This window comes from Spinacia oleracea, chromosome 6 (assembly GCF_020520425.1).
Source record: "Spinacia oleracea cultivar Varoflay chromosome 6, BTI_SOV_V1, whole genome shotgun sequence".
Lineage (NCBI taxonomy): Eukaryota > Viridiplantae > Streptophyta > Magnoliopsida > Caryophyllales > Amaranthaceae > Spinacia > Spinacia oleracea.
This window is the reverse complement of record NC_079492.1, coordinates 34043927-34067128: the sequence shown is the minus strand read 5'-3', so window position 1 is coordinate 34067128 and position 23202 is coordinate 34043927. Positions and strand designations below refer to the sequence as shown.

Here is a 23202-nt window from a genome sequence, read left to right as displayed (position 1 = left end):
TTAAATTTGATAAGGAAAGAGTTGTTGTTGTTGCATGCATGCATGCATTGTCTTAAATTTGATAAGGAAAGAAATAGTTTGATAATTTAACAACCTATTTTTAGCAAACTAAAAAAACTATATAAACGCATGTTATTGTTTGTAATAATAAACATCCCAAAACAAAAAGAAAACCACAAAAGGATAGAGAGAAAAGCTTTATGAGAATTTTTAGAGAAAAAAATTCTTGGGTGTAATTGGGGTGCGTATGGGTTGTGAGTTAAAATAAGTGTTGTAAACACTTGTGTATTATTTAACTTTTCAGTAAAAGTTTTGCAGCGTATTTAGAGATTATAACACTTGTTGGATAATCAATTTATTTGTGTGTGTTATTTTGAATATTATTGTTATTCCAACTAACCTGATTCATTAGGAAAGTTGTATAGTTTCCAAACATATGCGAAGTTCCAGAGCGACATCGAATCGTATCAGATTGTGATTTTTGCATGCTCCTTAATTAACCGAGTTGGTTAGAAAGAGCCTTATATAAGGTCAGAGTTTTTTCAGTCATGTGACCGGCACATGGCCGAGTCAACACCGGGAAAATGTTGCCAACAACCCTTTTCCGTCCTAAGGTCTCAGACTCTTTGTCAACAAAATAAAAGTTTATTAAGGTCTCAATTTACCACTTTGTTAATATAAGGTCCTTTCTCACAAGTTCGACCTTCCATAAGGTCTTTTGTAACAAATTTTCCTTAACTTAAAGGTTCCTTATTAGGTCTTAGGCCCTTAGCGTAAAACCGTACAAGAGAGTAAACATGCTCCGATCCCTCACTTATTGAATTGAACATATCAATGATAATGTTATGTCTTGACCTAGTGGTAAGATTGAGGCTCAAATAAGACATATACAATATGTTACAAGCTTTTCCCTTCCCTCGTTTGTAATGCAGTAGTGGCCCGTTTGCACCACACAACATCAACAAAAGAAAAAACTTATTGGGTCTAGCATTCCTTACCTTTAGGGATGTCAGAAGTGTTAGGTTATGATACATATAAACGAATATAAATCATGCGGAAATAACCATAAATGCCAGGATTCCAAATTAATTGCCACATAACAATTAGCATAATTTAGATGCATACACTTTGTAGCGTGCCCTCCCTTGCTGCGCCCGAACCGAACAAGAACAAGTCTTTAGGACTCCAAGTGTCGTCCCTCCGTAGAAAGTCCACAGCACGTCCGGATCCGCCTTAAGATTGACCAACTAGAATCGCCCTTAAGGTACTAAAATATTCGGCTAATATGGGCAAGTGTTTGGCTGAATTTTTGCTCAAATTCTTACCTTTGAATACTTGAAACTCGTTGTAAATTATGAGCCCTTAACTCATATTTATAGGCCATGGAATAAGTAATCGAATCCTACTAGGATACGAATTAATTAAATTAGAATCCTAGCAGAACTCTAAATTAATTAATCTATCTTTTAGGATTAGGAAATTCAATCAACAAATGAATCCTATACGCTTTAGGTTGATCGTAAGGGAACACAAACACACACGCACGCATAGCAGCCCACGAGGGGCGCCATGCGCGCGCGTGCAGCCCACGAGCACTCGCAGCCCACTACCACGAAGCCCACACGCTGCCGTAGCCTTGGGCGCGCGCTGGGCCTGCCTTGCGGTGGGCTGTTAGGTTATGATACATATGACATTACATAGATCATGCGGAAACAACCATTAACCCAGGACAACATATTATTTACACATAATCATATAGCATAATTTAGATGCATACTCTTTGTTGCGTGCCTTCCCTAGCTGCGCCCGAACCGAACAAGAACAAGTCTTTAGGACTCCAAGTGTCGTCCCTCCGTAGATAGTCCACAGCACGTCCGGATCCGCCTTAAGATTGACCAACTAGAATCGCCCTTAAGGTACTATTATTTTCGGCACTTTATAGGCAAATGTGTGACTGAATTTTTCTCTCAAAAACTCACTTTGAATACTTTTAAACTTGTTATAAATTGTGAGCCCTAGCCTCATATTTATAGGGGTATGGAAAGGGAATCGAAATCCTATTCAGATACAAATTAATTAAACCTAGAATCCTACAAGAACTCTAATTTAATTAATTTATCAATTAGAATTAGGAATTTAATCATTAACCGAACTCTGCAAGTTTTAGGAAACGTGCACGAACACAAACACTTGTACACACACGCACGGCAGCCACGATGGGCCGCCCATGCGTGCGCACGAGCAGCAGCCCACGCAGCGCCCGCGCGCGCTGCGCGCTGCGCGTGCTTGCGCGCGCTGTGCGTGCTGCGCAGCCTGCTGGGCCTGGCCTTGCGCTGGGCCTGGCGTGGCTGTTTGTGCGGCGCGCTTGGCTTGCTGGGCGATGGCCTGGCTTCGTGCTGGGCCTCGTCCGGCAGGCCTCGTCCGATGCTTATTCGTACGATGCGCTTCTGATTAATTTTTCCGATTCCGGAATTCATTTCCGATACGAACAATATTTAATATTTCCGATTCCGGAATTAATTTCCGTTTCGAACAAATATTTAATATTTCCGTTTCCGGAATTATTTTCCGATTCCGGTAATATTTCCGATTCTGACAATATTTCCGTTTCCGGCAATATTTCCGATTCTGGCAATATTTCCATTTCCGATAATATTTTCCGATACGTACCATGTTTCCGTTTCCGGCAACATCTACGACTTGGATAATATTTATATTTCCGATACGATCCATATTTCCGTTTCCGGCAATATCATCGTTTCCGGAGTATTCATTTCTTGCCTGTGACGATCTCAGCTCCCACTGAAACCAAGATCCGTCGATTCCGAATATTCATAGATAAAGTATTTAATGCCATTAAATACTTGATCCGTTTACGTACTATTTGTGTGACCCTACGGGTTCAGTCAAGAGTAAGCTGTGGATTAATATCATTAATTCCACTTGAACTGAAGCGGCCTCTAGCTAGGCATTCAGCTCACTTGATCTCACTGAATTATTAACTTGTTAATTAATACTGAACCGCATTTATTAGACTTAACATAGAATGCATACTTGGACCAAGGGCATTATTTCCTTCAGTCTCCCACTTGTCCTTAGGGACAAGTGTGCATTTCCTAATTCCTTTGTCGCTCGATGCTTGCTCTTGAACATAAGGTAAGAGTTGTCATCCTTATTACGTCCAGAGGTGTTCCTCGGTTTCAGAGTTCAACTGATCAAATAAACAGATAATCATAGCCTATGATTCATCCGAGCACGGCCATGCATTTCACAGTTTCTAGCTCTCCGAGTGGTCTTGTACAACTTTTAAGCATCTCATCCCGATTTATGGGAGGATAATCCCAATCTTGCGATCTTGAGATTAGACTTCGTTTGATAGGTGATTACCTGAGCGTTGCCTTTATAGCCTCCTTTTACGGTGCGACGGTTGGTCAACGTCAAAGCAACCAGTTCTCAAACAAGTAATCTCAAATCACTCAGGTATTCAGGATTTAGTGTCTAATAATTTAATGAAATTTACTTATGACAGACTTTCATCTCTTACAGTAAAGTTTCATAGGTCTTGTCCGATACTAGTCTTCCCAAAGTAAGTATCTATGCAAATGATTATAACATTGCCATGTCCACATAGTTCAAGAAACAGAACTACTAGTCATCTTGCATTCTAATCGTCTAACGTTTTCTATGCGTCCAATTTTATAGAAAACTCCGACTAGGGACCATTTTCAACCTATGACATTCAAGTTCACTTGATAGACATTTCTTAGTCACAGGACTGGTCCTGACAGTCTATCTTGAATATATCGTCAAGTTGAAGGGACTCATCATTTAATAAACCACAAATTAAATGGAAAAATGAATTCATTTCATTTATTGTGAATGATTAACCAATAATGTTTTACAAAGATTTAAACTCTAAAACTTTAAAACATTAAACAGAGACATCAAAGCCATTCTCCAATATGCTTGATTCCCATAGCTGCAGTGTGCGAGTTGTGCTTCGCCTGCGGCAGAGGTTTAGTTAATGGATCTGAGATGTTGTCATCAGTTCCAATTTTGCTTATCTCGACTTCTTTTCTTTCAACGAACTCTCGTAGAAGGTGAAATCTACGAAGTACATGCTTGACTCTCTGGTGGTGTCTAGGCTCTTTTGCCTGTGCAATAGCTCCGTTATTATCACAATACAGGGCTATTGGTCCTTTAATGGAGGGGACTACACCAAGTTCTCCTATGAACTTCCTTAGCCATATAGCTTCCTTTGCTGCTTCATGTGCAGCAATGTACTCCGCTTCAGTTGTAGAATCCGCAATGGTGCTTTGCTTAGCACTTTTCCAACTTACTGCTCCTCCGTTGAGGCAGAAGACAAACCCAGACTGTGATCTGAAATCATCTTTGTCGGTTTGGAAACTTGCGTCCGTATAGCCTTTAACAATTAATTCATCATCTCCACCATAGACCAGGAAGTCATCTTTGTGCCTTTTCAGGTACTTCAGAATATTCTTGGCAGCAGTCCAATGCGCCTCTCCTGGGTCTGACTGATATCTGCTCGTAGCACTGAGTGCGTACGCAACATCCGGGCGTGTACATATCATAGCATACATTATTGAACCAATCAATGATGCATATGGAATCCCATTCATTCGTCTACGCTCATCAAGTGTTTTTGGGCACTGAGTCTTGCTTAGAGTCATTCCATGAGACATGGGTAGGTAGCCTCGCTTGGAGTCCGCCATCTTGAACCTATCAAGCACCTTATTGATATAAGTGCTTTGACTAAGTCCAATCATCTTTTTAGATCTATCTCTGTAAATCTTGATGCCCAATATGTACTGTGCTTCTCCTAGATCCTTCATCGAAAAACATTTCCCAAGCCAAATCTTGACAGAGTTCAACATAGGAATGTCATTTCCGATAAGCAATATGTCGTCGACATATAATACTAGGAAAGCAATTTTGCTCCCACTGACCTTCTTGTATACACAAGATTCGTCCGCGTTCTTGATGAAACCAAAGTCACTGACTGCTTCATCAAAACGTATATTCCAGCTCCTGGATGCCTGCTTCAATCCGTAGATTGACTTCTTTAGCTTGCATACCTTTTTAGCATTCTTTGGATCCTCAAAACCTTCAGGCTGTGTCATAAACACAGTTTCTGTTAAAACGCCGTTTAAGAAAGCAGTTTTGACATCCATCTGCCATATTTCGTAATCGTAATATGCAGCGATTGCTAACATTATTCGAATAGACTTTAGCATTGCAACTGGTGAAAAGGTTTCATCGTAATCCACACCGTGGACTTGCCTGTAACCTTTTGCGACCAATCTAGCTTTGAAAACCTCAAGTTTCCCATCCTTGTCCTTTTTCAGTTTGAAAACCCATTTGCTTCCAATGGCTTGGTAGCCATCTGGCAAATCGACCAAATCCCATACTTGGTTTTCAGACATGGAGTCTAATTCAGATTGCATGGCTTCTTGCCACTGCTTGGAGCTAGGGCTCGTCATAGCTTGTTTGTAAGTCGCAGGTTCATCACTTTCAAGTAATAGAACGTCATAGCTCTCGTTCGTCAAAATACCTAAGTACCTTTCCGGTTGAGATCTATATCTTTGCGATCTACGCGGGGTAACATTTCTAGATTGACCATGTTTCTCACCAGATTCTTCTAAAGATCTCTGAGTTTTATCCTGAATGTCATCTTGAGCATTCTCTAGAGTTTGTTGTTCGACTCGAATTTCTTCGAGGTCTACTTTTCTCCCACTTGTCATTTTGGAAATGTGATCCTTCTCCAAAAAGACACCATCTCGAGCAACAAACACTTTGTTCTCAGATGTATTGTAGAAGTAATACCCCTTTGTTTCCTTTGGATAGCCCACAAGGATACATTTGTCAGATTTTGGATGAAGTTTGTCTGAAATTAATCGTTTGACGTATACTTCACATCCCCAAATCTTAAGAAAAGACACATTTGGAGGCTTTCCAAACCATAATTCGTATGGAGTCTTTTCGACAGCTTTAGACGGAGCTCTATTTATAGTGAGTGCAGCTGTATTTAGTGCATGTCCCCAAAATTCTAATGGAAGTTCGGCCTGACCCATCATTGACCTGACCATGTCTAGCAAGGTTCTGTTTCTCCGTTCTGACACCGTTCCATTGTGGTGTTCCAGGAGGAGTCAATTCTGATAGAATTCCACATTCTTTCAGATGGTCATCAAATTCATAGCTCAGATATTCACCGCCTCTATCAGACCGCAGTGCCTTAATCTTCTTGCCTAATTGATTCTCTACTTCACTCTGAAATTCCTTGAATTTGTCAAAGGATTCAGACTTATGCTTCATTAGGTAGACATAACCATACCTACTGAAGTCATCAGTGAAAGTGATAAAGTAGCTGAAACCACCTCTAGCATTTGTACTCATTGGTCCACATACATCTGTATGGATTAAACCCAATAGTTCATTTGCTCTTTCTCCAACTTTAGAGAAAGGTTGCTTTGTCATTTTGCCAAGTAAACATGATTCGCATTTACCATAATCCTCTAAGTCAAATGGCTCTAGAATTCCTTCCTTTTGAAGTCTTTCTAAGCGTTTCAAGTTTATATGGCCTAATCGACAATGCCACAGATAGGTGAGATCTGAATCATTCTTTTTGGCCTTTTTGGTATTTATGTTATATACTTGTTTGTCGTGATCTAATAAATAAAGTCCATTGACTAATCTAGCAGATCCATAAAACATCTCTTTAAAATAAAACGAACAACTATTGTCTTTTATTATAAAGGAAAATCCCTTAGCATCTAAGCAAGAAACTGAAATGATGTTTTTAGTAAGACTTGGAACATGGAAACATTCTTCCAGTTCCAAAACTAGCCCGGAGGGCAACGACAAATAGTAAGTTCCTACGGCTAATGCAGCAATCCGTGCTCCATTTCCCACTCGTAGGTCGACTTCACCCTTGCTTAACTTTCTACTTCTTCTTAGTCCCTGTGGATTGGAACATAAGTGTGAGCCACAACCTGTATCTAATACCCAAGAAGTTGAATTAGCAAGTATACAGTCTATAACGAAAATACCTGAAGATGGAACGACTGTTCCGTTCTTCTGATCTTCCTTTAGCTTCAAGCAATCTCTCTTCCAATGCCCCTTCTTCTTGCAGTAGAAGCATTCGGATTCAGAAGTGGGTTGACTGACCTTCCTCTTTGCAGATTTGGCGCCAGTTTGCTTAGTTGGGCTGGCCTTGTTGCCACCTTTCTTAGCATTCCTCTTCTTTCCAGATTTCTTGAACTTGCCCCCACGCACCATAAGCACATCCTGCTTATCACTTTTGAGCGTCTTTTCAGCGGTCTTCAGCATACCGTGAAGCTCAGTGAGCGTTTTGTCCAGACTATTCATACTGTAGTTCAGTTTGAACTGATCATACCCGCTATGAAGAGAATGGAGGATGGTGTCTATAGCCATTTCCTGAGAAAATTGCTGATCCAGCCGACTCATATTCTCAATGAGTCCAATCATTTTGAGAACATGTGGACTTACGGGCTCGCCTTTCTTAAGCTTGGTCTCAAGAATTTGCCTATGAGTCTCGAATCTTTCGACTCGAGCCAGATCTTGGAACATGTTCTTTAACTCACTGATGATTGTGAAAGCATCTGAGTTGATGAACGTTTTCTGCAGATCCGCACTCATGGTGGCGAGCATTAGACATTTCACATCCTTGTTGGCATCAATCCAACGATTGAGGGCTGCCTGAGTGACCCCGTCGCCTGCAGCTTCGGGCATCGCCTCATCTAGGACATACTCCTTTTCTTCCTGCATAAGAACTATTTGCAAGTTCCTTTGCCAGTCAAGGAAGTTTTTCCCGTTCAACTTCTCCTTTTCGAGAATTGATCGAATGTTGAATGAATTGTTGTTTGCCATATTAAAAACTACAATTGAAAAGAATAAACAAATAAATAACCATTCACAGTTTCTCTTAATAAACTTAAATTCTAGCATACATGCATAATTCAATGTTTATTAAGCATTTTATTCAAATTATGTGTTCCGGCAGGTGCGAATAAAATGATTCCAAGATCCTAAAATCATTGAAGAACTAAGCACAGTTTGTCGACTTAATCCTAGAACATCTTAGGTAAGCAAAAGCCTTTTGCTAATAGTCTAGAAACTATTCTTGGTTGATAGGTACGTCTAAGAACTTATTAGGTAAACCTATCTGTTTGCCACGACATAAAAGGACTCCTTACTTATATCGTTGAGTTTCACCAAAACTAACATGTACTCACAATTATTTGTGTACCTTGCCCCTTTAGGACCAATAAGTAACACCTCGCTGAGCGAAAACTATTACTAGATTGATGTAAAGGATATCCAAGCAAGTGTATATTTTGGCATGGCACCTTTTAACTCAATTTTTAAGTTTGGAACTTAAGGCTCTTACTATGTTGGTTAGATTTTAAGTGAACTAAAATCCTTAATCATGCAACATAATCAAGCTTTTGATCTCATGCATTTTAAGACATATTTAAAAGCAATAAATAACTTAAAACATGCATAAGATATTTGTGATCTAGTATGGCCCGACTTCATCTTGAAGCTTTGACTTCAAAGTCCGTCTTGAAAATCTCCGTGGGAGGCACCATTTTCTTCAAATAGGATAAGCTATAACTAATTACAACTATTTGATGGTACGCAGACCATATTTGAATTGAAAAATAACTTTGGTACTTTAGACCAATTACATTCAAATTAATGGTACGCAGACCATATTTTCTATCCTATTTGGGCCATACTAGTCACTTCATAACCTGCAAAACAGTACATATACAATATATACCATTCACCCATTCATTATCATGAATGGCCCACATAGCTGGTTAGTAAAACACATTATGCATCACGTAAACATTTGCAGCAATTAATCAAGGGAACCAATAATCTACCAATTATTCAGTCCTTATTAATTCTAATCAAGTTGTTTTAACCTTAAGGATTTGTAGACCTAATCAAGAGTTTATGACTAAAAAGCGCTCCCACTTAAACCAATAAATTCATATGCTTTACTAATTTTAAACATAAAAATGTATTTCTAGTCTAACCGGAAACATACAAATTTAATTAAAATTTAAAGCTCATATAAATTTATAATTGAATCCAAAAAGTTTAATTTAATTTCAGTCGTATTTAAATTAATTCATGATTTTAATTTTAGTAAAATAATTAGAATAAATAACATTTATTATAATTATAATATTCAAAATTAAAATCCAAGAAAATAATTTAAATTATTAATTTTAAAATTAATTAAAATTACGTGAACTGAAATGTTCAAATTAAACATTCAAAACGATCTAATCGTAACGCAAACACCCTACGCATTGCACGCCCATGGCCCGCACGCACACAGCCATTGCTGGCCATGTGCGTGCAGCCCATGCGCTCGTCGCATAGCTGCTGCATCCCCATCGCAAGCCTCCGCACGCATTGGTGTTCGCTGCGCGCGCCAGCGCTCATCGCACGCGAGCTATCGCTCGCATTGCGCGCGCGACATCGCTCGCTGGGCGCGCGACATCGCTCGCTGGGCGCGCGACATCGCTCGCTGTGCGCGCGAGCCATCGCTCGCTGGGCGCGCGACATCGCTCGCTGGGCGGACGACATCGCTCGCTGTGCGTGCGAGTAATGCTGGGCGCAGCGCTCGTGGCACGCGAGCTTGCGCTCGCTGCGCGCGAGGCTGCGCGCTCTTGTGCGAGGCAGCGCGCGTTGTGGCGCAGCTCGCTTGCTGCCCACACGCGACTGCCTTGGCTCGCCCTTCGCCCATGCCCATTCGTTCATTGCTCATGGCACACGACACAAGGCAGGGCTGCTGCCTTGTGCTCGTGCACTACGCCCTTGCTTATTGCATTCGTGCCGCACGGGCGACGAGCTCCCTTGCTCGTCGTCGCATGCCCGCATTATACAACACCCCTTAAGGGTAACACGAAGCGTCCATTGCTTCGTGCGTGCAAGTTTTATGAACGAATCGCATAAAAATTTAAAATTTATATTTAAAATTAATGACAAATTAATAAATAATATTAATTTCATAATTTTAGGGCGAAAAATCGAAAATTTATTATCCAATTGATTTCCGATTGTTATGGATTCAAGTCTAGGTCATAAAAATTTAAAATTTATCATAAATTTACAATTTTTATGGTGGTTTTTAATCATAGGTTTCTAATTAAATTACAATTAATTATGAAAATCAAATTAATTCTAAATTATTCTAATTTTCAACAAATTAATCATAATTACAAATTAGATTGCATAATTAACAAGACTAGGCATTCAAACTTGTTAAACATATGCAGTAGGTCAATCAAAAATTCAAGATTTATCAACAAGAATCGCAAATATTTAATTTAACATCTTAAATTTACGAAATTTTGCATTCGAAAAACTAAAACCTTCGAAAAGTCATAGTTAGGCTTCGAATTTGAGAATTCTGGGTTAGGCAGAAAAATACTCTTTTTGTCAAAATTTTAGAATGCCTTTTACATGCGGAATTGACACAAAAATCACTCAATTCCGATGAGTAACGAAGAAACTGCCGAAAAACTGCGTACGTATAATTAAATAAACGCAATTTGCAATTAATTAACAATTACGAAAATTAATCACCCCTTTTAATTCTTGCAAATTTGTAATATTTAACCATGTTCATGCAATTTAGATTATGAAAATAATAAGGGGCTCGTGATACCACTGTTAGGTTATGATACATATGACATTACATAGATCATGCGGAAACAACCATTAACCCAGGACAACATATTATTTACACATAATCATATAGCATAATTTAGATGCATACTCTTTGTTGCGTGCCTTCCCTAGCTGCGCCCGAACCGAACAAGAACAAGTATTTAGGACTCCAAGTGTCGTCCCTCCGTAGATAGTCCACAGCACGTCCGGATCCGCCTTAAGATTGACCAACTAGAATCGCCCTTAAGGTACTATTATTTTCGGCACTTTATAGGCAAATGTGTGACTGAATTTTTCTCTCAAAAACTCACTTTGAATACTTTTAAACTTGTTATAAATTGTGAGCCCTAGCCTCATATTTATAGGGGTATGGAAAGGGAATCGAAATCCTATTCAGATACAAATTAATTAAACCTAGAATCCTACAAGAACTCTAATTTAATTAATTTATCAATTAGAATTAGGAATTTAATCATTAACCGAACTCTGCATGTTTTAGGAAACGTGCACGAACACAAACACTTGTACACACACGCACGGCAGCCACGATGGGCCGCCCATGCGTGCGCACGAGCAGCAGCCCACGCAGCGCCCGCGCGCGCTGCGCGCTGCGCGTGCTTGCGCGCGCTGTGCGTGCTGCGCAGCCTGCTGGGCCTGGCCTTGCGCTGGGCCTGGCGTGGCTGTTTGTGCGGCGCGCTTGGCTTGCTGGGCGATGGCCTGGCTTCGTGCTGGGCCTCGTCCGGCAGGCCTCGTCCGATGCTTATTCGTACGATGCGCTTCCGATTAATTTTTCCGATTCCGGAATTCATTTCCGATACGAACAATATTTAATATTTCCGATTCCGGAATTAATTTCCGTTTCGAACAAATATTTAATATTTCCGTTTCCGGAATTATTTTCCGATTCCGGTAATATTTCCGATTCTGACAATATTTCCGTTTCCGGCAATATTTCCGATTCAGGCAATATTTCCATTTCCGATAATATTTTCCGATACGTACCATGTTTCCGTTTCCGACAACATCTACGACTTGGATAATATTTATATTTCCGATACGATCCATATTTCCGTTTCCGGCAATATCATCGTTTCCGGAGTATTCATTTCTTGCCTGTGACGATCTCAGCTCCCACTGAAACCAAGATCCGTCGATTCCGAATATTCATAGATAGAGTATTTAATGCCATTACATACTTGATCCGTTTACGTACTATTTGTGTGACCCTACGGGTTCAGTCAAGAGTAAGCTGTGGATTAATATCATTAATTCCACTTGAACTGAAGCGGCCTCTAGCTAGGCATTCAGCTCACTTGATCTCACTGAATTATTAACTTGTTAATTAATACTGAACCGCATTTATTAGACTTAACATAGAATGCATACTTGGACCAAGGGCATTATTTCCTTCATGGGCCTGGCGCAGCCTTGGGCTGGTGCGTTGTGGTGCGCGTTTCTCTTGCTGGACGTGGGCCTGGCTTCGTGCTGGGCCTTCGTCTAGCAAGCTCGTCCGATTCTAATTCGTACGACGCGCTTCCGATTAATTTCCCGATTCCAGAATTCATTTCCGATACGAACAATATTTAACATTTCCGATTCCGGAATTAATTTCCGTCTCGAACAAATATTTAATATTTCCGTTTCCGGAATTATTTTCCGATTCCGATAATATTTCCGATTCTGACAATATTTCCGTTTCCGGCAATATTTCCGATACCGGCAATATTTTCATTTCCGATAATATTTTCCGATACGTACCATGTTTCCGTTTCCGGCAACATCTACGACTTGGATAATATTTATATTTCCGATACAATCCATATTTCCGTTTCCGGCAATATCATCGTTTCCGGAGTATTCATTTACTTGCCTTTGACGATCTCAGCTCCCACTGAAACCAAGATCCGTCGATTCCGAATATTGATTAGATAGAGTATTTAATGCCATTAAATACTTGATCCGTTTACGTACTATTTGTGTGACCATACGGGTTCAGTCAAGAATAAGCTGTGGATTAATATCATTAATCCACTTGAACTGAAGCGGCCTCTAGCTAGGCATTCAGTTCACTTGATCTCACTGAATTATTAACTTGCATAATTAATAATGAACCGCATTTATTAGACTTATCATTAAATGCATACTTGGACCAAGGGCATTATTTCTTTCAAAAAGCTAGTCCGACTCTACCGTCATCCGAAAAAAATCAAAGTGAGACCGAAAAAAAATTCAAACATTTAATCCACATGAGCACAATAAACCCACACATAGCAGAATCCGATTATACCATAATTAATCATACCCCAATCTACAATCCACCAATAATCTGATTTGACAGCACTACTTACCTCTGCTTTTCTTTTTTCTTTTGGGCAAGAGACTACTTACCTCACAATCTGCTATCTACACAAGCATGGGCCTAGCTTTGAAGTGTTTTTTTAACGGTCCTAGGACTCCTAGCTAGAAAGTCCCAAGATAAACAAAACCATACAAACCCATACTCCATACTCATTACGTCGATTGCGTCGACATACATGTCGACTGAAGTGGACCGTTGAGGTCACAAACCTTAACAAGCCAACACGTGTCATGCATATAACATGCCATGTCATTTCCCTCTTTCAACTTTAAACTATTTATAGTAAAATCTAGTGAACATAGACCCAAAACAAAGAGTTCAAACTTCCTTCTCTAGCTTATTAGTCAAAAGTTAATCCAAATTAAAGCTAAGCTAAACTAAGTTAAATTGCAATAATGACATCTGTTATTATGGCTAAGAGCTCCTTTATGAACGTCTCGAAAGTGGGTTTACCTCCTCAAGCTTCTTATCTTTGCTCTCGTAATGTCTCAAGGGTTTGCTTCACTTCTGCCACCATATTTAACGGGGTAATTACATGTTAAACTATCGCGTTACATTTTTCATATTTTTTAATTCATTTTTTGTGTTAGTGTCTCTAATTATATTTAAGAAAAAAATATACGAAAATGATAAAGGTCGCAACATGCGACCTTTAAGCCGTGTCACAATGATGACATGGCATACTTGTGTGTCATGATTTAAATTGGAAACTAAAATATTTAACTTATATAACTATTATACATTTTTCAAAAAAAGGTAAAAAAATCTTAATATTCTAATTTGTTTCCTTCTTTATATCGACTACCTTATTTACATAATTTCATAGTAAAAATAATGCATTGATAGTAAAAATATTCTAATGATGCATAGCCTACGTGACGCCTATATGTACCAATTAAACAGCGACACGTAAGATTGCGACAACTAAATGTCATAGCGACACGTAAGATTGCGACAACTAAATGTCATCGCAACTTGCGACCTTTATCATCACCCAAAAATATATATGATGAAAATAAACGAAATAACATAATCTCATACAACTATAAATATGCATGTGAATTAGTGAATGTGTAAATGTAGTGATTATGAGAAGGTAACACTAGGGAGGGAAGAAATTATTATCATTCATCACTTGTGAATCTAATTCACCGATGAGTTTGATGAGGTAAAGACATTGAGTCTGTGTAACCTCCTCCTCCGATTGTAATTTATATTGTATTTCTATCTTATTTTTACCAAAAATAATACTTTCTCCTTTTTTTTTTTTTACATATTTCTTTTAGGGTGTTTCATAATGTTTGTTACGTAGGAGAAACTTTCCTTTTATAAACTTATTATACTGTCATTTTTTGTGCTAGCTTTTAATTTTAATTGGTCCAATTTTTTCAACTCTTTAAATTTTTTACAATCTCCCAAGTATGTTAAGTTAGCAACCTGTGTCCTTTTCCATTATTGGTTCATTTTAATAAATAAAACAATCTTATTGGTTGTTGTAATGATTAGTGGATTGAGGTTTCACTTGGATTTTCTTTTTAATATAAATGATGGAATCTAAAACATTTAAAATAAAAAATAAAAATATATTTATTATACGTTAATAAACGTGCAAAAATCTAAACATAACAAACAAAAAGAAACGGAGGGAGTACTCCGTAATTGTGTATCCAATTAATTACGAATTACTTGTATTTTGCATGTCTCTTTTTGTTCTTTACGTTTTGTATTTTGCACACGTTTTAATGACTAATTAATGTGTATTGAGATTCCTCTATTTTTTTATTTAAACAAGACAAATTACGTTTATTTATAAGGCTTTTACTATTATCAAATTTCTGATATTGGGAAAATGAGAAAATGTTAATGTCCTAATGAAAAAGTGAGAGATATTAAATGACCTAATGAATTTAACTGGTAAATTAATCATTCAATATAAATTTCGATAGAATATTAAAACATTTATTGATAATTTAAAAGGAAATATAAAGAACATTTTGGAACACCCAAACAGGAAAAGGTAAAGAACAAAAAGATACAGAGTAAGTAGTTTTCTAATAAGATTTATAATTTTATTGTCAGGTTTCACAAATATTAACTAGTTTAGTGGATAATGTTTTGAGATATTACTCATTTTGAGCCGAGTCTTACTATGTGTCAATTTTTTTTTCCTTTCAAAGTTCCAATTTGGTTCGCCCTTGCAATTTGTGTAAATTTAATTGTATTGTAAACTGTCTAAGGCATAATTAACACTCAAAATTTGTGGTTTATTAGAACCAATATGCGAGAGAAAATGTTGCGGGATACAAAGGTGGGAGAGCAGCTGAAAGAATCAGAGTAAAAGCCGATGGCACCAATCAAGTCGGCGATGTAATGCAGGATGCTGCGGATAAAATTAAAAAGGACTTTGATGCGGCAGCCAAAAATGTCCAAGAAGGCGCAGATTGGGCAGGCAAGGGAATAACCGAGGCACATGAAAAGAACATGGATTCAGCAGAGTGGGCAGCTGAGAAGGTGAAGGAAGAGGCTAGTAAAGCAGGAGAGGCCTTGCAAGGTGCAAAAGAAAGTACACAGGCCAATATTCAAGATACGGCGGACTGGACAGCCGACAAGGCCAAGGAAGGGGCGAATAAGGTGGAGGAGACGGCCAAGGGAGCGTGGGAGTCAGTTAAGGATGCCGCACAAAAAATTCAAGAGACAGTTGAGCAAGACAAGTAGAGTGGTTTTTTTTTTCTTTTTTGATTAAGTTGAGGGGTTAATCGATTAGTGTAGTATAAATGTATGATAATTCCTTCAAAAAATAAAAAGAAAATTGATGATAATTAACAATAGTCCTTAATTGATGATTCCTCTCACCAATGTATTTCTTCCATTTACTTTCTAGCTCGGTCTAACCCTCTTTTATAGAATAAACTAGAAACCCTGGTCTAACAGAATTATACTTGTTCCCCAAGTCTAAATAATTCTAGAGTTACAAACACACCAAAATACTATTAGTTTCCTAATTACAATTTGCATTAAAGTAGGAAACATAGTAATTAACAAATTTTCCAAAACCTTTGTGAACGAAATACCATATGACTTGACTTTCCTAATCCACTTGCTTGCTTTCACGTTATATCCAAAGAACATCAAGGTTTCTGGGAAGCCATTCAAGTGTTATTCCTCTAGGAATGGACTGGAATTTGGTCTAATGTGTATGGGAAAACCCAACTCTACTACTTGAATTCATGGGACATAATCCTCAATCAAATTACCCATCTTGGATAACACATCACTTACTCCTTTCATCACTTAATTCAAAACAAGTTGGGAGAACTCATCTCTCAAGCCCTTACGCTGCTTAAAGCCACCATAAATCAACTTCATTCCTAAGGTAATATACATCACTATTCACCCTAAGATTTTATGGGCAGTTCACACAACAATTAGTTTATCAAACTCTCTTAGCCAGTTCTCTAGTACACTGGGGTCAAACTTCCCTTGGTATAGCGGAGGTTAAGTTTACTCTGGGCTACTTTCTTGAACATTTCCCCAACAGGGTCATTGTTTGGATTAATTCTGCCTAGTCTCTGCTAGGTTCTACACTACTGCAGCTAGTTGCCTAACAACCTCAATTATTCTCCTTCTCCTGAATGAAATAAAAGAATAACTTTAATGATTGGGTTTGACGTGGACAACACTAAGGTTACATACCAATAGACCAATTAAATTACTTTGCAACATTGCATGAAAATTTCGAACATTATGGGGAAAGTGGCGCCATTACTGGCCACCCCCTTGCCTTGTTCGAATCATATAGCTAAGTGTGTTGGAACATTTATAGAGTAAATGGGTTTATGAGTTAAATGTGAAGTGTGTATTATACTAGGAGTTGAGGAGGTAGTATAATGTTTAAATTAGAGTCTATTCCAAGCGGATGCAACGGTTATTTGGGCTATTGCAACGGTTTTGGCGTTGCATTAGCCTGCCCATCGGGCGAAGCTCGCCCGTCGGGCGACTTTCTCCAATCGCCCGCCGGGCGAAGATCCGCCCACCGGGCGAATGGAGAAAGTTAAATGTTTGCACGCGCGCCCGACAAGAAGAACCTCACCCGTCGGGCGACTTTCTCCAATCGCCCGCCGGGCGGAACTCCGCCCACCGGGCGAATGGAGAAAGTGTCCGTTTTGAGCGTTTTTGTGACGGTTGCTCGGATGTAACCGTTGGATATTATTTTCAATGGTGACTCTTCATTAAGAACTCTATATATAGAGTACTTTTTGACACATTTAACATGATGGTTAACATATTAATATACTTGCATAATTTTGAGAAATCTTCTTGCAAATTATTTCTTCAAAGTGAGAAATTTGAGGGTTAAACACAAATTCTTGTTGGATTGATTTTGTGAGAACAAACAAGATCAATTGATTCTTCATTGTATCTCAATAGTGTTATAGTGAACCTGATTGTTCCTTTGTGGGTCGATAAAATACTATTAGGAAAGCGTGTTATCTCGTGCCTTGAAGATTTTATCCGGTCTCCCCACAGTGATATTTCTAACAATATAATAGTATTTTAATCTATGGATAATGGCGTCTTCATTGCGTGATATGGCTACGAAATTCCAGAAGTTGGACAAGTTCGAGGGTGCGGTTTATCGCCGTTGGCAAAAGAAAATTCACTTTCTTTTGACAACATTGAACGTGGTGTACGTGCTAACAACTCCTATGCCAGATCCTCCCGCCGATGGAGAAGAAGAGACTTTAGAGAATACCCGGCGTAGAACCAAGTGGGATAACGATGATTACATTTGTCGTGAGCACATATTGAATGCGTTGGCTAACCCGTTGTTCGATCTGTACCAATATGAGGAGAGTGCAAAGAAATTTTGGGACAAACTTGATTCCAAGTATATGGCCGAGGATGCTTCAAGTAAGAAATTTCTTGTTAGCAATTTTAATAATTTTAAAATGTCTAATGATAGACCTATTATGGAACAATTTCATGAAGTTCAACATATTTTGAGTCAAATTAGATTGCATGGTATGGTAATGGATGAGGCTATAGCGGTAACATCTATTATTGATAAATTGCCATCTTCTTGGGAAGATACAAAGAACTCCTTGAAACATAAAAAGGAGGAAATGACCATGGAACAATTAGGTACTCATCTTCTTTTTGAGGAGGGTATCCGGGTTCAAGATGGTGTTAAGGAGTCTAATGTCAATGACAAGATTACTCCTGGTTCTTCTATCAACATGGTGGAAGAAGGGCAGTCTAGTTGGACTAAAAAGTTCAACAAAAGGCCATATAAATCTAACAACAAAAGTGTTGCAAACAAAAAGGATAAAAAGACAAAATCTGTTTCTTGTTGGAAATGTAACGGTCCTCATTTCAAGAGGGATTGTCCAACCTTCAAAAACAAGAAGGCTAGCAAGGGTCAACATAACAATGTTGACAAGAACCAAGGTATGGTTGTTGCACATTATGCTACAAATATAGAAATGAATTTTCTGGCTATGATTTCTGAAATCAATGTTGTGCAAGTTGATGACTCTTGGTGGATTGATACGGGAGCCTCTAGACATGTGTGCAAAGATAGGAATTATTTCAAGTCTTTTGAAGATTTGGAGGATGGTCCAATTTTGTACATGGGGAATGATTCTATGGTCAAGGCTAAAGGAATAGGCCAAATAGAATTATTGCTAACATCTGGAAAAACTCTAACTCTTAGGGATGTAGTTTTTGTACCAGAAGTTAGAAAAAACTTAATGTCTGGAGGTGTATTAAGTAAGGGTGGTATTTATGTAGGACAAGGATATTATTGTAATGGGATGTTTAAATTAAGCATTAATAATAAAGTTGTGGATTCTATTGACTTGCTTGATGTTTCTTCTCAATGGCACAATCGTTTATGTCACGTTAATTAGCGCCGCTTGTATGACATGTCTAAAGTAGGATTGATTCCTCCTTTTGCTTATAATATAGAGAAGTGTAAAACATGCATGTTAAATAAAATTACAAGAAATCCTTTTCCTACCGTGCAAAGACAAACAAAATTGCTTGAATTGGTGCATAGTGATTTATGTGATTTTCATAGTTCACCTTCTTTAGGAAATAAGAAATATATTGTAACTTTTATTGATGCTTATTCAAGATGGTGTTACATTTATTTGTTATCTTCTAAAGATGAAGCTCTTGATAAGTTTAAGATCTTTAAAATCGAAGTTGAATTGCAAACTAATAAAAAAGTCAAGAAACTTCGAACGGATAGGGGTGGAGAGTATTATGATCCAAGTTATTTTCAGTCTATTGGTATAATCCATGAAATTACCGCACCATATTCTCCTCAAAGTAATGGGGTTTCGGAAAGAAAGAATAGGGTTCTAAAAGAAATGGTTAATTCCATGCTTTCTAATTCGGGTCTTAGTGACGGTTTTTGGGGTGAAGCTATGTTGACAGCTTGTTATGTCTTGAATAGAGTTCCTAACAAAAGGAATAAGACTACCCCATATGAATTTTGGCACAAACGGAAGCCTAATCTCAATTATCTTAAGGTATGGGGATGTAGGGCTATCGTTAAAGTGACGGAACCCAAAAGGAAAACTTTGGGTGAAAAGGGAATTGATTGCGTCTTTATAGGCTATGCTGAACATAGCAAAGCCTATAGGTTTTATGTCATTGAGTCTAATGACTATGTCTCTACACACACCGTGGTAGAGGTCAAGGGATGTAATTTTTGATGAAACTCGTTTTTCATCTATTCCAAGACCAAAGGATATGTTACCTAGTACAAGTTCCGGTATAGTAGATGATATTGGAAAAGATCATGTTACTATTGTACCGGAAATAAGGAAAAACAAACGAATTAGGAAAGAAAAGTTTTTTGGACCTGATTTTCAGTTGTACTTAGTTGAGGGGTCAAGAGAGTCAGTTTTGACTCTATCTTCATATTTTTATAATGTGGAGGAAGACCCTAAGACTTTCATATTACAAAATTAAATTTAATTAAAATCGTTTTCAATCGAAACATAAACTAAACTGCCAAAACGTACCAAGGCAAGGCCTTAGGCCGAAGTCCAAGCCTCGCCCAAGAATCAACTTCGCAGCGCCATGGGTCGCGTGCACGAAGAAGCGCCCAAGGCCCGCGTTGCTGTGGCCGAGTGATGCACCATCGCATCGCACAACTTCGTGCTATGCTTGTTGCTCGCTGCTCGATGGTTGCGCGCTGGCAGTGGCATGCGCAACGGCATGCGAGCTCCCTTGCTCATATGCTGCTGCCTTGCCTCGTGCCTTGCGCTACGATGCATCGCTGCCCAATTTTTTCTCGACCATCCACACGGCACACACGACACAGGCCATTGCCTGCCGCGCATGCCTTGCTTGCTCATTACCCCGTACCGAATGGGCGACGAGCTCCCTTGCTCGTCGTCGCATGCCCGCACTATGCAACACCCCTTAAGGGTAACATTTAGCTTCCATTGCTTCGTGCGTGCAAGATTGGTGATCGGTTTTATAAAAATTAATAATTCTTTTACTTTAAATTTAATCGACATATTAATAAATCATATTAATTTCATTAAATTTGGGCAAAAATCGAATTTTATTATTCAAATTAATATCCGATTACATTTATTTTAGGGATTCAAATCTAGGTCATAAAATTTTAAAACTTTTCAATTTTAACAAATTTTATGGTGGTTTTAATCATAGGATCCTAATTAAATTGCCAATTAATTATGAAAATCAAAACAAATTCTAAATTATTCGAATTTCAACAAATTAATTACAATTACAAATTAGGTTGTATAATTAACAAGATTAGGCTTTGAAATTGTTAAACACATACAATAGGTCAATCATAGATTCAAGATTTATATACAAGATTCGCAAATATTTAATTTTGTTAGGTTATGATACATATGACATTACATAGATCATGCGGAAACAACCATTAACCCAGGACAACATATTATTTACACATAATCATATAGCATAATTTAGATGCATACTCTTTGTTGCGTGCCTTCCCTAGCTGCGCCCGAACCGAACAAGAACAAGTCTTTAGGACTCCAAGTGTCGTCCCTCCGTAGATAGTCCACAGCACGTCCGGATCCGCCTTAAGATTGACCAACTAGAATCGCCCTTAAGGTACTATTATTTTCGGCACTTTATAGGCAAATGTGTGACTGAATTTTTCTCTCAAAAACTCACTTTGAATACTTTTAAACTTGTTATAAATTGTGAACCCAGGCCACATATTTATAGGGGTATGGAAAGGGAATTGGAATCCTATTCAGATACAAATTAATTAAACCTATAATTCTACAAGAACTCTAATTTAATTAATTTATCAATTAGAATTAGGAATTTAATCATTAACCGAACTCTGCATGTTTTAGGAAACGTGCACGAACACAAACACTTGCACACACACGCACGGCAGCCACGATGGGCTCCCATGCGTGCGCGCGAGCAGCAGCCCACGCAGCGCCCGCGCGCGCTGCGCGCTGTGCGTGCTGCGCGCGCTGTGCGCGCTGCGCAGCCTGCTGGGCCTGGCCTTGCGCTGGGCCTGGCGTGGCTGTTTGTGCGGCGCGCTTGGCTTGCTGGGCGATGGCCTGGCTTCGTGCTGGGCCTCGTCCGGCAGGCCTCGTCCGATGCTTATTCGTACGATGCGCTTCCGATTAATTTTCCGATTCCGGAATTCATTTCCGATACGAACAATATTTAATATTTCCGATTCCGGAATTAATTTCCGTTTCGAACAAATATTTAATATTTCCGTTTCCGGAATTATTTTCCGATTCCGGTAATATTTCCGATTCTGACAATATTTCCGTTTCCGGCAATATTTCCGATTCTGGCAATATTTCCATTTCCGATAATATTTTCCGATACGTACCATGTTTCCGTTTCCGGCAACATCTACGACTTGGATAATATTTATATTTCCGATACGATCCATATTTCCGTTTCCGGCAATATCATCGTTTCCGGAGTATTCATTTCTTGCCTGTGACGATCTCAGCTCCCACTGAAACCAAGATCCGTCGATTCCGAATATTCATAGATAGAGTATTTAATGCCATTAAATACTTGATCCGTTTACGTACTATTTGTGTGACCCTACGGGTTCAGTCAAGAGTAAGCTGTGGATTAATATCATTAATTCCACTTGAACTGAAGCGGCCTCTAGCTAGGCATTCAGCTCACTTGATCTCACTGAATTATTAACTTGTTAATTAATACTGAACCGCATTTATTAGACTTAACATAGAATGCATACTTGGACCAAGGGCATTATTTCCTTCAGTCTCCCACTTGTCCTTAGGGACAAGTGTGCATTTCCTAATTCCTTTGTCGCTCGATGCTTGCTCTTGAACATAAGGTAAGAGTTGTCATCCTTATTACGTCCAGAGGTGTTCCTCGGTTTCAGAGTTCAACTGATCAAATAAACAGATAATCATAGCCTATGATTCATCCGAGCACGGCCATGCATTTCACAGTTTCTAGCTCTCCGAGTGGCCTTGTACAACTTTTAAGCATCTCATCCCGATTTATGGGAGGACAATCCCAATCTTGCGACCTTGAGATTAGACTTCGTTTGATAGGTGATTACCTGAGCGTTGCCTTTATAGCCTCCTTTTACGGTGCGACGGTTGGTCAACGTCAAAGCAACCAGTTCTCAAACAAGTAATCTCAAATCACTCAGGTATTCAGGATTTAGTGTCTAATAATTTAATGAAATTTACTTATGACAGACTTTCATCTCTTACAGTAAAGTTTCATAGGTCTTGTCCGATACTAGTCTTCCCAAAGTAAGTATCTATGCAAATGATTATAACATTGCCATGTCCACATAGTTCAAGAAACAGAACTACTAGTCATCTTGCATTCTAATCGTCTAACGTTTTCTATGCGTCCAATTTTATAGAAAACTCCGACTAGGGACCATTTTCAACCTTTGACATTCAAGTTCACTTGATAGACATTTCTTAGTCACAGGACTGGTCCTGACAGTCTATCTTGAATATATCGTCAAGTTGAAGGGACTCATCATTTAATAAACCACAAATTAAATGGAAAAATGAATTCATTTCATTTATTGTGAATAATTAACCAATAATGTTTTA

At 38.6% G+C, this 23202-nt stretch overlaps 2 protein-coding genes across 2 annotated transcripts; both read left to right on the top strand.

The window, feature by feature from the left end:
* The first annotated feature begins 13402 nt into the window (after positions 1–13402).
* On the top strand, positions 13403–15942 carry LOC110805649 (late embryogenesis abundant protein At3g53040). Its single transcript, XM_022011272.2, has 2 exons — positions 13403–13617; positions 15362–15942. The coding sequence occupies exons 1-2, from the start codon at positions 13486–13488 to the stop codon at positions 15803–15805; spliced, it is 576 nt and encodes a 191-aa protein (XP_021866964.1). The 5' UTR covers positions 13403–13485; the 3' UTR covers positions 15806–15942.
* A 1716-nt stretch (positions 15943–17658) lies between these two features.
* LOC130463059 (uncharacterized) lies at positions 17659–19812 on the top strand. Its single transcript, XM_056832081.1, has 2 exons — positions 17659–18868; positions 19184–19812. The coding sequence occupies exons 1-2, from the start codon at positions 17659–17661 to the stop codon at positions 19810–19812; spliced, it is 1839 nt and encodes a 612-aa protein (XP_056688059.1).
* The last annotated feature ends 3390 nt before the right edge of the window (positions 19813–23202 follow it).